Source organism: Callithrix jacchus, chromosome 15, assembly GCF_049354715.1.
Source record: "Callithrix jacchus isolate 240 chromosome 15, calJac240_pri, whole genome shotgun sequence".
NCBI lineage: Eukaryota > Metazoa > Chordata > Mammalia > Primates > Cebidae > Callithrix > Callithrix jacchus.
The window spans coordinates 5,602,013-5,618,480 of NC_133516.1; the positions used below are offsets into that span (position 1 = coordinate 5,602,013).

The 16,468-nt window shown below is 59.4% G+C and overlaps 2 protein-coding genes, 1 non-coding gene and 1 pseudogene across 4 annotated transcripts; all 4 read left to right on the plus strand.

Annotated features, from left to right (window-relative positions):
- The first annotated feature begins 204 nt into the window (after positions 1-204).
- Positions 205-1,367, plus strand: LOC118151204 (filamin-A-like). Its single transcript, XM_078350066.1, has one exon. It carries the CDS (start codon positions 880-882, stop codon positions 1,327-1,329), a length of 450 nt encoding a protein of 149 aa, XP_078206192.1. The 5' UTR covers positions 205-879; the 3' UTR covers positions 1,330-1,367.
- A 315-nt stretch (positions 1,368-1,682) lies between these two features.
- On the plus strand, positions 1,683-10,463 carry LOC128928132 (uncharacterized). The gene is made up of 7 exons (XM_078350063.1): positions 1,683-1,850; positions 2,007-2,144; positions 2,292-3,095; positions 3,842-4,028; positions 4,104-4,320; positions 4,404-9,995; positions 10,336-10,463. Exon 6 carries the CDS (start codon positions 8,946-8,948, stop codon positions 9,930-9,932), a length of 987 nt encoding a protein of 328 aa, XP_078206189.1. The 5' UTR covers positions 1,683-1,850; positions 2,007-2,144; positions 2,292-3,095; positions 3,842-4,028; positions 4,104-4,320; positions 4,404-8,945; the 3' UTR covers positions 9,933-9,995; positions 10,336-10,463.
- Positions 10,072-12,908, plus strand: LOC118151229 (large ribosomal subunit protein uL16-like; annotated as a pseudogene). The gene is made up of 8 exons (XR_013526868.1): positions 10,072-10,244; positions 10,333-10,473; positions 10,577-10,622; positions 11,292-11,350; positions 11,444-11,551; positions 11,678-11,888; positions 12,457-12,618; positions 12,699-12,908. The product of XR_013526868.1 is annotated as a large ribosomal subunit protein uL16-like (transcript).
- Positions 12,274-12,408, plus strand: LOC128931248 (small nucleolar RNA SNORA70). The gene has a single exon (XR_008479321.2). It is a non-coding gene; the product is annotated as a small nucleolar RNA SNORA70 (small nucleolar RNA).
- Positions 12,909-16,468: the final 3,560 nt, after the last annotated feature.

Consider the following 16,468-nt stretch of genomic DNA (forward strand, 5'->3'; position numbering starts at 1 on the left):
AGCCCCTTGCAGTTCTATGTGGATTGCGTCAACTGTGGCCATGTCACTGCCTATGGGCCTGGCCTCACCCACAGAGTAGTGAACAAGCCTGCCACCTTCACTGTCAACACCAAGGATGCAGGAGAGGATGAGCAGTAGCTCTGTGCCTGGGATGCCCTCACCAGGTTAAGGGCTGGACTCGGGACACTCCCAAATTGGACCCCGCCCTGCTGCCCTGGCCTCTACCTGGCTGTTGGAGAACAACTTGTGTGTCCCCAGCACAGTTCCTATGCTTACCCACGGCTCTCTCCAGAGGGCCTATCTCTGGCCGTCGAGGGCCTGTCCAAAGCAGAAATCAGCTGCACTGACAACCAGGATGGGACGTGCAGCGTCTCCTACCTGCCTATGCTGCTGGGTGACTACAGTATCTGGTCAAGTACAATGAACAGCACATCCCAGGCAGCCCCTTCACTGTCCGGGTCACAGATGGGTGGCACTGGGAGCAGTGACAAACAGGTGGCAGGGTGGGCATGGTCTCCCGTGGCTGGACACAGTGATGGCTGCCCTGTTCCATGCCAGGTGACGACTCCATGCAGATGTCTCACCTAAAGGTGGGCTCCGCCATCGACATCCCCATCAACATCTCAGAAACTGACCTCAGCCTGCTGATGGCCACCGCCCTCAGGATGGCTTGTTCACCGTGGTCCCGCCCTCAGGATGGGAGGAGCCCTGTTCGCTGAAGCGACTGCATAATGGCCTCGTTGGTAAGTGGCTGAGGGGGTCCAGCAGTTTCAGAAAGGAGGCAGTCTGTGGGGACCCACGCTTTCCCCGACTGACAGCCATTCCCTGTGCCTAGGGATTTCATTTGTGCCCAAGGAGACAGGGGAGCACCTGGTGCACATGAAGAAAAATGGCCAACACGTGGCCAGCAGCCCCATCCCGGTGGTGATCAGCCAGTCGGAAATCGGCGTGCCAGCCACATTCAGGTCTCTGGCCAGGGCCTCCATGAAGGTCACACCTTTGAGCCTGCAGAGTTTATCATTGATACCCGAGATGCAGGTAGGCAGTTGCTGCCCACCAGTTGGGGCAGGAACACTGTACATGGCACCCAAGCTCAGGGTTCTCCATCCCCCAGGCTTTGGTGGTCTAAACCTGTCCACTGAGGGCCCCAGCAAGGTAGACATCAACACAGAGGACCTGGAGGATGGGACGAGCAGGGTCACCTACTGCTCCACAGAGCCTGGCAAGTACATCATCAGCATCAAGTTTGCTGACCAGCACATGCCCCGTGAGTGCAGCAGTGCCTTGGCAGCACCCCTCACCACACCAGGGCCCAGAGGCAGTGTGTGACTGGAGGGCATGGGCTGTGCTTTTTTCCTACAGGCAGCCCCTTCTCTGTGAAGGTGACAGGCGAGGGCCAGGTGAAAGAGCATCACGTGCAGGCGTCAGGCTCCTTCAGTGGCCAACATTGGCAGTCATTGTGACCTCAGCCTGAAGATCCCTGCTAGGGTCTGTGGGAAGCCTGGGGCTCAGGCAGTCCCAAGAGGAGGGGTGGAGCCCAGGGCTGCTGCTCACCAGCCTGTCACCACTGTCACCACCCTGAAGAAATCAGCATCCAGGATATGACAGCCCAGGTGACCAGGCCATCAGGCAAGAGTCATGAGGTTGAGATCGTGGAAGGGAGAACCACACCTACTACATCCGCTTTGTTCCTGCTGAGATGGGCACACACACAGTCAGCGTCAAGTACAAGGGCCAGCACGTGCCTGGGAGCCCCTTCCAATTCACTGTGGGGCCCCTAGGGGAAGGGGGAGCCCACAAGGTCTGAGCTAGGGGCCCTGGCCTGGAGAGGGCTGAAGCTGGAGTGCCAGGTAGGCCTGCTCACTCCTGAGCATTTGCTCTCCTGCATTGGCAGGGATGGGGTTGGGGGTGGAAGAAGGAGCTGGCAGGCATGCCTACCTTGGCTATGCCTGGAGGGGGCCAAGGCTGGTGGAGCAGCCTTCAGTGAGGAGGCACTTCTCCCACAGCCGAATTCAGTATCTGGACCTGGGAAGCTGGTGCCAGAGGCCTGGCCATTGCTGTCGAGGGCCCCAGCAAGGCTGAGATCTTTTTTGAGGACCGCAAGTATGGCTCCTGCGGTGTGGTTTATGTGGTCCAGGAGCCAGGTACTGGGAACTGGCTGGACGAGGTGGGGTTGGAGGAGTTGGGACCCAGGGGTTGTACAGATAGCCCTGCCTGGCCTCCACCCTTCACCTGGTGGTCCCAGGGCTGCCCAGGCTGCTGAGCTGGTCTTATGCTCTTTCCCTGCCCAGGTGACTACAAAGTCTCAGTCAAGTTCAACGAGGAGCACATCCCTGACAGCCCCTTTGTGGCACCTGGGGCCTCTCCGTCTGGCGACGCCCACCACCTCACTGTTTCTAGCCTTCAGGTGAGGCACCGAGAGAAACCACCCACCTGGGGCTCCTGGGCCTGGACAGACCAGAGCCACCACAGAGCAGGCCTAGGCCCTATATCGAGTGACCCCCCTGGCCTAACTCTGGGTTCCAGGCCTCTGGTTTAGCCGGGTGCAGCCCACACTTGGGGTCGGCAGGAAATATCCTGCCCACCACGTGGAGTTTTTCTCATGTCTCAGGTCTAAAGGCTTTGAACAGAAGCCTGTGCCCCTTGAGCACCAGGGCTGTGGTTTAAAGAGGGACAGCCTTCCAAGGCTGGGTGCTGCCTGCTGGGTGCTGCCCACAGGGTGGGGCTGCCCTCCCTTCCTGCCACCTGGGTGTGTGCCATGGCAGAGCATGGGGGTGGTGGTAGGGGCACGGACTTGTGCCTGTGGCTTGCTGCCTCTTGAATATAAGTGGCTCTCCCTCTTTAAACCCAGTTGGACGCTAGATGGGTAAGTGCGACCTCGGGCCTCTCGCTCCTGGGGGCCTTCCTTCCTCCCTTGCACTGGCCCAAACCCCCCATCTAACCATGTCTGCTGTGCTTCCGGGAGTTAGGGCTAAAGGTCAACCAGCCAGCCTCTTTTGCAGTCAGCCTGAATGGGGCCAAAGGGGTGATCGATGCCAAGGTGCACAGCCCCTCAGGAGCCCTGGAGGAGTGCTATGCCACAGAAATTGACCAAGGTGAGCCCCTGTCCCTGCCCGGCCACCCTGCCCTGCTGGCTGGAAGGAGGCTAAGAGTACAAAAGGAATGTACCGCTTCTGTAAGCAGCCAAGACGGGGCCCCAACTCCTGGGCTGCCTTTGCCAGGCCACCCTTTCCCAATTGGTGACCCAAGCCCTTGGGGATGTGGCTTGTCAGTCATGGCCATTAGGAAGGCCTCCTGCCTGCAGTACTCTCTCCACAGGGACAGACCCAGAGTCCAGCCTCAGTGCTGCCCGGCTCTTTAGCTGCAACCACAAGACTTGCAGATAGGCCCGGGGCAACCTTGGGGGTAGGAGGAGCCCAGTGGGCTTTGTTTGACAGCCCAGTCATGCCCTTCCCAGCTGCATGACCTGAAGCAAGTTCCTGCCTGTCTCTGAGCCTGTTAACACACAGATGGTGTTCACTGTAACCTTTAGGAGGCAGCGAGGCCTGGGTGTGGCTTGCCTAAGGTTTCTGTCCCAATGATCCCTGACAGCGGGTGGCTTGAGTTTCTAAAGCTTCGGGCCTCAGGAAGTCTGCTGCAGGGTGCAGGTGTCCAGCATGGCACCAGAAGAAACGGTGGACCCCACTGAGCTGCTGGGCTCACTGATGGGCCGGCAAAATGGGAAGGGTGAGGGTTGAGGCTGTTCCTCACAGATACCATTTGCTGGTTTGAGGAGGGGCCCCAGGCCCACAGCATGGCTCTCTGCTCCTCAGATAAGTATGCTGTGTGCTTTATCCCTCAGGAGAATGGCGTTTACCTGATTGATGTCAAGTTCAATGGCACCCACATCCTGGAAGCCCCTTCAAGATCCAAGCCAGGGAGCCTGGGCATGGAGAAGACCTAGGCTTGGTGTCTGCCTATGGAGACTGCACAGTTGAGTCTGTGGACCCTGCCTCCAAGCTCTGGGCGATAACAGGAGGCATCTGGAGGTGACAAGCCTGTGCTGGGTGACCAGGGATGGGGAGGCAGGCCAGTCTGGCTCTGCCTGACCTCTGTGCTCCCAGGGAGCCCAGCTGAGTTCATCATGAACACGAGCAATGCGGGAGCTGGTGCCCTCTCGGTGACCACTGACGGCCCCTCCAAGGTGAAGATGGATTGCCAGAAGTGCCCTGAGGGCTACCGTGTCACCATTACCCCCATGGCACCTGGCAGCTACCTCATCTCCATCAAGTATGGCGCCCTACCACATTGGGAGCAGCCCCTTCAAAGCCAAAGTCACAGGTGAGCCTGGGGCCAAGCTGTTGGCACCTGCCCAATGACTGGCACTGTGGCCACCTCTTAGCCCCACCCACTCTGTCCTGCAGCCAATCCCAGGTGCCCTGGGCCCGCTGCTGAAGACGACTCAACTGTGCCCCTGCCATGGACTCCCACACCAACCTGTGTCTCTGACTGAAGACCGCTCTACACACATCCCAAGCCGTCCTGGCTCCTGGTGCGCCTGCGTGCTGTTTGGACATCCCCACTGCAGCCCACAAAGCTGCCTGTTCCCTGGGCGAAGAGCTGCAGGTGGCTTTGGCCCTTGTTCAAACCCCTGACAAGGATATCACCATCCCAGCATCTGCAGACAAGGGCCAGGAGCTAAGGCTCTCGGGGGAAAGGCCCAGCTTTCATGCCAGGCCCTCCCTCAGCTCCACAGCATCTTACACAAAGCTCTAGGGGTCCCCATGACCTCAGAGCACACAGCCCAAGGCCAGGCACATGAGCGAGGGGAAGGAGAGGACCAGGCCATAGTCTGTAGCCATCCCACACGTCAATCCCAGGCCTCCTGAGAGCTTAGCACCCTGTGTGCCCTCCTTGATCCCTGATGAGGGGGCAGAGTAGAAAGGGCAGCAGCAGCTCAGGCAGAATCGTTACTTTTATTTCTGATTGAGGCTGGGTTGCTGGCCCCAGGCTCAGGCTGTCCACTCACTAAGAGACATGAGCAAGCAAGACACAGAAAGTGTTAGTCCCACCCCCAGCCCCAGACACTCTACTGCTCCCACTGGGCCCAATGGCATAGAGGCAAAGGGGCCAAGCATGCTCTGGAAGCCTCTAGAAGCCACCAGCTGAATGGGGGTGGGAGGCAGCAGAGCCAGGCCCAGAAAGATCCAGTGCCAGTGGGCAGGACGACAGGTCCCCCTGAGGCCCCGACCTGTCAGCTCAGCCCGTGGTGTTGTCAGGACTCTCAACCTCTGGGGTGCCCCCTCCTGCCCTGGGTCACCCGGAGTCTCCTGCCCCCTCCCTGTGGTGGCTCCATCACATCCTCTCCCAAGCCCATGCCTGGCAGGGTCACCAGGAGAACTGCTTTGGGGCTGGGCTAGGTAAACCAGGGGTGCCCATCCCCCAACCCTCTGGATGATACCCAGGCTGGAGGGACACATGTGGGGAGGCAAGGGTGGAAGACAAACTGGGGGGATCCAGGCTCCTGGGGCCTGCCCTGGCGGGAGGTCACAGGCCTCATGGGGCAGTGAGCTGGAGGCCACCCAGGCAGGCAGGCAGCAGGGAAAGAGATCGGAATGGTCCTGGCCTGGGACCTCCCCAGGGAGACCGGGCAAGTAGGAACAAAAACAAGAGCACAGGCCCCCACCCTGCTGGGGCTTATGGCCTGCGGACCCAGCCACACTGAGGAAGACCCAGGAGGACCTGCCAGGCTACTAGGAGGACATGAAGGGTGCACAGGCCCCCAATCTGGAGGATGTGTCTGGACTGAGTCCAAGGAGGGCAGGGGAGGGGGGTAGCCCAGCTGACCTTCCCTCACCCCAGCCACACCCCTGGTACCCCAACCTTCCCTTCTGCCTTCTGACAGCCCCATCCCCGCTCTCCCAGGAAACTGGGAGGGAGCCTGGAGAGGAAAGGGAAGCAATAGTCCCTCAGAGTGGGGCTCCCTGAAATCTACGGCCAGGGACTGAGTCCAGCACTCAGTCACCACTGGGAACCCTGGCCAGGAGTCCCTCTGGGTTCCAGTGTGGGCTCCAGTCCAGGGCTCTGTGCTCCTTCGGGTGGACCTGGGAATCTGCCTGGGAAGCTTAGGGGACTGGCCCAGCACAGGGAGGGGCTCAGGCTGGAAACCAAGCAGACAGGGTACCCCCCAATCAAGGGCCGAGGAGGACAGGAAGCAGGTGACTATGGAAAGATCCCCGCCACCACCCACCCCAACTTGGCACACAAAGTCCCAGAGAGGCCCCCAGGCATCACTGTGGGGGTGTTTGCCAACACCTGCAGAGGGGCCGGGTGTCCCAGGCACACAGAAAGCTTGCAGGGCCCAGCTGAGGCTAGGACACCAGCAGGTGTTGGCTAGGAGGTGACCGACTGGGGCCCCAAGCTGCATGGGGGGGCAGGCCAGAAACAGGATCTCTCTGAAGAGGTGCTGTACCCAGCCAGGGCTCCCAGAGACACAGGTGGTGGGGCTGAGTGCCCCTCACCCTGTGCCTGGACCCCAACAAAGGGCAAGCATGTATCCTCGAACAGTGTCCAGGGCAGGGCACTCCCAAACCAAGACACTCCCTAGGCCAGAGGCCGGGGGTCTGGGGAGGCCCCCCAGGAGGCAGGGCAGCAGCCAAGAGGAGCGCAGTCCCTGGGTGCACTCTCCAACTGCAATCAGGGCCCGGTCCCCGAAGGCACCAGCTCTCCCTGGGGGCAGGACCTTGATCCAGAGCAGGAGTGGAGGCTCCCCGACAGGGGACGGCTGAAGAGGCCCTGGGCTCACGAGCCAGGGAGTGGCGGCTCTGTGCCCAGAAGCCCCTGGGTCCTGCCTGGGCTGTTGGTAGCTGCCAAGACCTGAGGGGTCTGGAGTCCCCCAGGGTGCTCGGGGGCAGCTCCTTTGGGACCCTCAATGGAGCCAGTAAGTCCAGGAGGGCGCCGATCCATCCAGGTGGCTGCACGGGCCAGGACAGGGTCTGGCTGCTGTCGTGACCATGCCCATCTGTGAAACAGGCTGCTGGAAGAGCATTCCCTGAGCGAGGGCGCTGGGCAGCTGGGGTAGGGAGGATGCAGTCCCCGTCCAGGCCCCCAAGGCCCCCACAGCAGGGAGAGTCGGCCCTCCTCACTGTTCCTTCTTGGGGCACCAGGCCGGTGCCTTGGCTCAAGGGAGAGAGGGTTCACAGAGGACAGCCAGCAGGCAGATGGCCCAGAAGCATGGGGGTTCGGGGGGCCTGACCGTATCCTGAGGTGCCCCAGGACCCTCTACCCAACACCCCTGGGGGAGGGGCTGTCCCCACCTACCAGGAACACATTCCACAGGGAAGGCCCGGCAACCTACTCTCCTCCAGTTCAAGGAGAGCCAGGTGGCTTTGGAAGGGGCCAGGAGCTGTCACCAAGGGCCCCCTGTATTGCCCGTATTGCCCAGAGGTGATGGCGGCCAACAGGAAAAGCACTCGCTGCCCACAGAACCTCGGTGACAAATTCAGAACCACCGAGAGAGCGAGAGCATCATCGGGAAGTCAACTGCCAGTCCCAGGGGGAAGGATGGGGTGCGTCTCCAGGGAAATGAGATGCCAAGGGCCTCCCGGGGCCCCTTCCGGAACCCACTCAGCCCTCCACATCCCACCCCCAAGGCCAGGGGCTGCCCCCACAGCCCCAGCCCCTCCCCTTCAGGGCTGCATGGGGAAAGGAGAGGCCTCCTCTGTCTGCAGAGCAAGGTTGCCCCACCTGGGGCAGAGAGGGGGAGGGTGTTGGAGGTGCAGGGCACATCCTGCCACCCAGGCTGGCGTGGGGCACTCACACCGTGCAGAAGGGGCTGCAGTGACCACAACGAGCCTCCCGCTGGCTCCTGGGGATGTAGGACCGGGACTCCTGGACCAGGGCTGGGAAAGACTTCCATGAAGGGCCAGAGAGCACACGACGCAGCCCCTGTGGGACACACGGGGTCTCTGTGGCAGAGTCTCCCTTCTTGGGGTTCTCTGTGATGGGTGTTGCAACCTTTTCAGGATGTCAAAGCATGCTCCGCCCTCAGAAATGCAGGCCCCGGCCAGTGTCAGCCCCAGGAGGTGGCCTGCTGCTCCTGGTGACACCAAGGACACGCTCTCGAGGCGGCCCTTCCTCTCGGGGCTTCCAACAGCCAACACAGGTCTACACGTGCAAGGGCGCTTCTGACTCACAGCACGCAGGAACAGCCTCCACCCTGAGCATGGCGCCCTCTCCAGCATGCTCCAGGGTGGACCTGTGAGACCACTGAAAACCACAGAGGAGAGAGGTGAGGCGAGTCACTTAGGATACCAGGTAGTACACAGATTGTGGCTGGGTCTGGGGCGCCCTCCCCTGCTGGTTCGATTGGATTGCAGGTCTGCAGGAAGCCCGGCAGCCCTGTGAGGAGGGCGGGGGGCTGAGGCCTCCTGCCACAGCCTCTTCAGTCAGTCAGATAGGATGGCTGGGCCCCAGTGGACACCTTCACCGCAGCCTGAGAGGGACCCTGGGCCATAGTCCCTGGCTCCCCAAGAGCCCTCCCAGAGCGGGTCCCTCAGAACCCTGGGGGATGAGGAGCACCAGGTGGGGAAGGACCAAAACGTGGGGTCACCTGTTACCCATCACTCGGAACCGGTGCCCAGCATCCAGGGGGCAAGACACGGTGTGAGCCAGAAGGAAACAAACGGACAAGAACCCCCAGAAGCCGTCAGGAAAGCCTGGAGCTTCTGATGACACGACAACTAAAATCCCGTCTGACCAAGCACAACCCGCAGACCACACAGTCAAGAGACAAGTGATAACATGGGAAAAAACAGTAGCAAGAGGTGACTAAGGGCTCGCGTCGGTCACACACATACACACACAGGGCCAGACACACGAGTGGACAAGGCAGCGTGCAAGGACAAGGGAGCCAAAGCGGGCGGAGGAGAGGAAGGGAGAGGGAGGGAAGTGTCCTCTCCACCAGGATGCAATCCCCTCGGATTGCACCACCCAGCAGGGTCGCCAGAGCCGCGGCGGAGACGGGAAGTGACGCCAGGCCTCGGAGCCCAGCCAAGAGGAACCAGAGCAGACGGGCCAAACCCAGCGGCGAGCTCCCAGGTGGGTGGTGGCGCTGGGGGGAGCCGCCTGGGCAGCATCACCAGCAGCTGGGAACCCTCCTGGCGCGGGAAGGATGGCGGGAAACGCGGGGCTTTCCCGGAAACCCTGGGCGGGGCCCCGCAGTCCCATGGGTGCCGGAACCCTCCCGCGGGAAGACCGGCCGGAGGGATGGCTCGGTCGAGGGAAGCCACCGCCTTTTCTGCGGGGCTCGCCTTCCCCACCTCCCCGAGGAGCCAGTCTGGCGGGAAGCGCCCCAGCCCACGGCCGCCCGCAGCAGAGCAGGATTCCCTCCCCGGCGGCCACGGCTGTCAAGGGACGGGGAAGACTTTGTTACCCCACCGCGCGCCACGCGCGAAATGGTGCACAGACACCTCCAGACGCCACCTCCCCCAGGACGCCTGACTGGGGCCGCTCTGCCCACCTCTCCCTGGACGCTGCGTGGTGGGCGGGTGGGGTCGGCGCTGCTTCCCCAGGACCCCACAGACGCGCCCCGAGGCGCTTTCAGAGCACAGTGGAGTGGGAAGGGCGGGGCGGCCCCTCTGCGGCGCCCAGGCCCTGACCTCAGAGGACGCCTGTCCGCCAAGTCCCCAGGGGAGGACAGTGACAACCCGCCGACGCCAGAAAGGGACTTCCCGCCTGCCCCGGAGGGCCGGCCCGAGGACCCGCAGGTGCGGAAAGCGGGACCGAGGGGGAGCGGGGTGGGGCGGGGTCGCCCTCGCCTCCGCCCGCCGGAGCCCACAGCTGCCTCGCTCCCTGCCTCCGGATCCATCGCTCCTCTCAGCCTCCAGGCGCCCACCGGAAGCTCCTCCCCTCCCCGCCTATCCAGCCTCCTCTTCGCCTGTCGTCGCCAATGACCATGCTCAGATTGAACGGAATTCCCGCCCCTCGCCTTTGACGGACGCCCCTGCTGTCCAATGGTGTGCGCGGGAGGGCGCGGCCTGGGCATTTTTGCGCTGGCGCGGTTTCCTGTCCCCGCACCGACCCCTCCCTCCCGTAGGCACGCCCCCTCCCTCACGCGGTACAGCGCAGCCGGCGCTCTGCTCCGGGACTCATCGAGTTTGCCACCGCGGAGCTTTTTTTTTTTTTTTGAGACGGAGTTTCGTTCTTGTTACCCAGGCTGGAGTGCGATGGCACGATCTCGGCTCACCGCAACCTCCGCCTCCTAGGTTCAGGCAATTCTCCTGCCTCAGCCTCCTGAATAGCTGGGATTACAGGCACGTGCCACCATGCGCAGCTAATTTTTCTTATTTTCAGTAGAGACGGGGTTTCACCATGTTGCCCAGGATGGTCTCGATCTCTTGACCTCATGATTCACCCGTCTCGGCCTCCCAAAGTGCTGGATTACAGGCGTGAGCCACCGCGCCCAGCTAGGAGCGCCTCTTTTCCTTCCGCACGGTGAGTGAGCACGCTTGTGGTATCTGGCCATGCCTTTGCAGGTTCTGACCCCTGGTTTTAGGCTTGTTCTCGTCTTCCATTCCGACTCTCTCCTTCGTTGCAGCCACTGAAGATCCTGGTGTCGCTATGGGCCGCCGCCCCGCCCGTTGGTGAGTTTTGAATCCATGTACTTTAAGGGCTGGGAAATGAGAGCGGGAAAGAACTATTTTTGGGCCCTGAAAGTACCTGTCAGGCGGAGCCCCCCACCCCCCGCCCCCCTCGGCTGCCTGTTTTGGGAACTGACCCTATGTTTTGCCTCACATCCCCCGGTTCTTTTCAGTCTTAAGTATTATTGTCTGTTCCTTCATTCCAGTGTCAGTGTGGAAGCGAAGTTCCCCTCATCTCTCTCCCTCTGTCCTGCAAGCTCGCCGCATTTTCGGGCGCTAAATACCCTCTCGGGGCCTTTGTGTGCGTTCCCTGTCTTATTTCCGGGCGACCTGCCGCGTGCCTTCCCGGACGTGAAGTGTTCAGTTGGGTGACCTGAGCTGTGGAATGATAATGCAGTGAATTTGTAGTACACAGTGTCTGAGAGAGCATTTTTAACTAGGAAAACTTGTTGCAAAGTGTTTACTTTCCAGGAAGTGTAAGATAAAGTAACGGGAAAAGGTGGCTTTTATGTTTCTACTCGGGTGCTGTCTGCTGCAGCAGCGAAGTGTTGCTTTGGAGCTCATTTCCCTGAATGGAAGCAGCTTAGAAGTGGACATGCATTCCCTCGTTTGGGTTGATGGTTGAGTTTTCTGTGAACCTCACCTGACCTGGGTTTTTCCACTCCCCTGCAGTTGCCGGTATTGTCAGAACAAGCCGTACCCAAAGTCCTGCTTCTGCCGAGGTGTCCCTGGTAAGTAGTGGAAGAGCTGCTGCACTAGCTTGACCCTACTGACCCAGCATCCGTCCGCGACACCCCCTGCACACTTACCCAATTCTTTTTTAGATGCCAAGATTCGCATCTTTGACCTGGGGCAGAAGAAGGCAAAAGTGGATGAGTTTCCCCTCTGTGGCCACATGATATTGGATGAATATGAGCAGCTCTCCTCTGAAGGTAAGACCAGATTCTCTGAATCACCCCCAGTTGTCCTCCTGCTCCCTCAGCCCCATTTGCATGCACTGCACTGGTATTGGGAGTTTGAGCCTTTTCACAAAACTCAACCAACACATTTCTCCCAAGCTGGAGATGGTCATGGTGGATGTTTCTCTACTGCCTTCTCTTACTTTGCTGCTTTCCTTCACCTCTACCTGGCCCTGGAGGCTGCCCAAATTTGTGCCAATAAGTACATGGTGAAAAGTTGTGGCAAAGATGGCTTTCATATCTGAGTGCGGCTCCATCCCTTCCACGTTGTCTGCATTAACAAGGTGTTGTCCTGTGCTGGGGCTGACAGGTGAGCCTGGTTTGGGACTTTTGAAGGCAGTTATCCCATAACTTGGAGTCTCTACATTATTAGGCTTGCATTAATTTGTCAGAGCATAGAGGTGGCCCCAGTGACTCAGCCACCATGGCTGACTACTAGAAAAGCCAGGACACAGCTGGCAAGTGACTTTCAGTGGTCACTCAGTAGGACTACTTCCTGTGGACTGTTGCAGATACAAGCAAGAAAGCATGAGTAAGTCTTAGCAACCTCTTAGTCACAGGTGAAGGGAAGCACGTGCAGTGGGAATGGTTTTCCTTGCTTGAGCTTGATGGCAGCCATCTGCCGGCAAGCAGGTAGAGCTGGCAGAGGAGCCCAGGGGTGCCTTGCAAGATGTATCAGTGGTTCTTGGGATCCTCTGCAGCCAATTAAGCCAACTGGGTTCCTTTCCTCATGGGGGCCCAGTGTGCAATGGCTGCAAACAGCAGCTTCCTTGGTAGTGTATGCATCCTGTTTCTTGTATGGGTTGCTCTAAGGGACCTTGGAGACAGGCCCTCCAGATGTATGTTCATGTGTCTCACCTTGCACTGCCCCAATGTAGACTCCACACAGGCATGTGAGGTGCCTTTGGAAAGCCCCAGGGCACTGTGGCCAGGGTTCACATTGGCCAAGTGATCATGTCCATTGCACCAAGCTGCAGAACAAGGAGCATGTGATTGAGGCCCTGCGCAGGGCCAAGTTCAAGTTCCCTGGCCACCAGAAGGTATGTGGGGCTGCAGCCCCCTTCTCCCACCTTACCTTGCCGCAGGCCTCCTGACTCAGCTCTTTGCATTGCCTCCCTAGATCCACATCTCAAAGAAGTGGGGCTTCACCAAGTTCAATGCCGATGAGTTTGAAGACACAGTGGCTGAGAAGCAGCTCATCTCAGATGGCTGTGGGGTTAAGTATATCCCCAGTCGTGACCCTCTGGACAAGTGGCAGGCCCTGCACTCATGAGGGCTTCCACTGTGCTACCCCCTAGTAATATAAACCAATAAATTGATTTCCTGTCCACCTATGTCTTTGTATGTGCATTCTTGAGGGGGAAGGAACTTCTCTGGGGACCTTGGAGTCATCATTGCCCTCTGACTTCAGAAACTGGTTAACAACTCAGCCCTGCTCATGAGGCAGCAAACTTGCAAAGGGCTAGGGCCGGTGGCCTTGTGTCAGCTGTCTACTCTGGAACTTGACTTGGACCTCCCTGGGTCCTAGGCAGTAGGTTGAAAAGCATTGAAGTGCTTTTCATAAAGCACAGCTGCAGCAAAGGCTTGCAGTCCTGGGCTGAAGTCAGCCTCAGATTGTGTTGCTTATTACAACACATGGGGGTGAAGAGAGCTTGTGGGCTAGAGGCTGACCCACAGTGCCCCTGACCAGCAGCAGCCTTTATTTAGCAAGGGTAGATGTGTGTCATGCTGGGCGTGGTCTCAGCCATGTGGTTTAGATAGTCTCCGGAATCATCCAGGTACTGATGGTGTCACCTGGGATTTGCCTATCTCTAGCAGCCTCCTGAGCCGCATGCACCTACCCTTTCTGGAGCCTGCATTCCCAGAGCCCTCACCATCTGGAGCCTGCATTCCCAGAGCCCTCACCACCATTTGGTCTGGGCCAACCTTTGCTCCTTTGTAACAGAAAGATCTGGGAACAGACAGATGTGGCGCGCTTTGGCCTGGGGATCCTGGATGTCTGACTTGAACTGTTGTAGAACAGTGATGGCCTTTGGGGGAGCAGCAGAACGAGAAGAGTGCTATGTGGGTGGTCTGAGCATCTGGGCCCGGGGACAGGAACTCCAAAAGCTCCCCAGCCTGTGGCCCCAGAGGCCTCTGTTTTTTTTGTAATCTCAACTTACAGCCATTTCTAAGGGTTTTAATTACCTTCACTTATTTGTTTTGCCAAACATACCTGGGAATACCTTTATTTTTGTTTACCTTGGGGCAATGGTTCCATACCATAAATGTGATCAGAGTTAGTACATGGCCTGTTAACTGCTCTTTTGGGGCAGTGGCAGGTGAGGAGGGAGGGCTCGCTTGGCACACTGCTCACATTTTACTGTGTCCTGCAGCCCCTTTCCTGGGGCTCCTGGGTTCAAATAGGAGCTTTTTAGGTTACACAACTGGTGCAGATTTTTTGTGTGCACCTGTTGCCTTAACCAGCCTTGGCTGGACCTTGCCAGACAGGCAGAAGCCTGTGCCAACCCAGACAACAGCACCCGGGTGGCAAGCACAGCTGCGTGGCTGTTACGACAGGCCTGACTGCAGCGCTCACTGATTACAATGAGCTGAAACATTTCCCGGTGTTTGCTGGTTTCAGGGAAGCTGTTTGATGGAGTGGCTTAATCACCCTCCTTGTAGCTACGGGGGCTTCATGGTATCCTGGTGATTCTTCCCAATCCACAATAAAGATGGCCCATTGGTATATGTGCTAGTGCCACACCTCGCCCATTGGAAGTTTTGTTCTCCGTCACTTTCCTTGTTATAGAAAGTTTTGGCCGGGCACGGTGGCTCACGCCTATAATCCCAGCACTTTGGGAGGCCAAGGCGGGTGAATCACGAGCTCAAGAGATCGAGACCATCCTGGTCAACAGGTGAAACCCCATCTCTACTAAAAATACAAAAATTAGCTGGGCATGGTGGTGCGTGCCTGTAGTCCCAGCTACTCGGGAGGCTGAGGCAGGAGAACCGCTTGAACCCAGAAGGTGGAGGTTGTGGTGAGCCGAGATCCTGCCATTGCACTCCAGTCTGGGTAACGAGAGCAAAACTCCGTCTCAAAAAAAAAAAGTTTCGGTTCCTCTTTCTGAGCCCTCCCTTCCCCTCCCACAACCCAGACCCCACTTTGTCTCCACTCCCTATACTACACTACCTGGCGGGTGGCACGAGTCCAGCCTTGGAGACCCGGGATTCCTCTCCTCATCTAGGCACAAGCCCAGCCAAAGAGCAAGAGCCAAATCAAACAGAAGGTGGGGCGGACTGCAGTCACAGGGTTGGATAGACTGGGGAGGCTGGGGTTTGAGTCCTAAAAGGCAGCAGGCTCTAGAGCGGGGATGCTTAAGTGTTAGGGCACAGCTGAGGGGGCAGGAGTGACAGCAGCAACAGGACAGTGAGGCTGAGGGGCTGGACACTGTGTGCCTGGCTCAGCTTCAGCTGCACCTCCACAGGGTAGTGCTCACTGATGTTGAGGGCCTGGGAATGGGTGGTGGTGCAGTGTCAGTGCTTGGGGCCCAGGGGCTTCCCGGTGACCCACCTCCTGCTGGAGGGGAGGGCTGCCTGGAAGGAACCGGGTCATATGGCCCCACAAAGACACCCCCTGACACCTGCGCTCACACTTTCTACTTGCCTAGGGCTCTTGTTGGTCCCCCAGCTCCTGCTTCCTCAGGCCTGGCCCCCTTATCACCTGGAAAACTGGGTGGGGCATGGCCCCTTCTGACATCAGCAACCCCCAGGGCAGGGCAGCACAGCCTGTCCCTGGCATGTAAGATCTGTGCCCTGGCAGACAGGCAAGAAATTCAGCAGCCACGCCTCACTCCTGTCCTTGCCTGGACCTGAGGGGACACAGCAGCCACAAATCACTCCTGTTCTGGTCTGGGCCTGACCCTGAGGAGACACAGCAGCCAAGACTCACCAGTGCTGGCCTGGGCCTGTCCCCGAGGGGACATGGCAGCCACGTCTCGCTCCTGTCCTGGTCTGGGCCTCGCCCCGAGGGGACATGGCAGCCAAGACACACCCCTGTCCTGGCTTGGGTCTGGCCCCTAGGGGACACGGCAACCAAGACTCACCCCTGACCTGGTCTGGGCCTGGCCCTGAGGGGACATGGCAACGAAGACTCACCCCTGACCTGGCCTGGCCCTGAGGGAACACAGCAGCCAAGACTCACCCCTGTCCTGGTCTGGGTCTGGCCCTGAGGGGACACGGCAGCCAAGACTCACCTCTGTCCTGGTCTGGGTCTGGCCCTGAGGGGACACGGCAACCAAGACTCACCCCTGACCTGGTCTGGGCCTGGCCCTGAGGGCCACGGCAACGAAGACTCACCCCTGACCTGGCCTGGGCCTGGCCGTGAGGGGACATGGCAACCAAGACTCACCCCTGACCTGGTCTGGGTCTGGCCCTGAGGGGACACGGCAGCCAAGACTCACCCCTGTCCTGGCCTGGCCCTGAGGGGCACAGCAGTCAAGATTCACCCCTGTCCTGGCCTGGCCCTGAGGGGACACGGCAGCCAAGACTCACCCTTGTCCTGGCCTGGCCCTGAGGGGACACGACAGCCAAGACTCACCCCTGTCCTGGTCTGGGTCTGACCCTGTCAGGGAGGCCTGGGCAGAGAGGGGACACAGACCTGGGCACAGGCACCTGCAGCTAGGACTGAGTGAGGGCAGGCCCAGGGGTGGGGGCAGAATCCAGAGGAAGCAACAAACTGGGGAAGGGGCATGAAACGCTGCAAAGCCTGGCCGGACTCTGTGGCAGGGCTGCTGCTTTCCTCCTCCTTCTCATCCTCCTCCTCCTTCCCCTCCTCTTCCTCCTTTTCATCTCCTCCTCTTTCTCCTCTTCCTCTTTCTTCCTTCTTCTTCTGATTTTGAGACAAGGTCT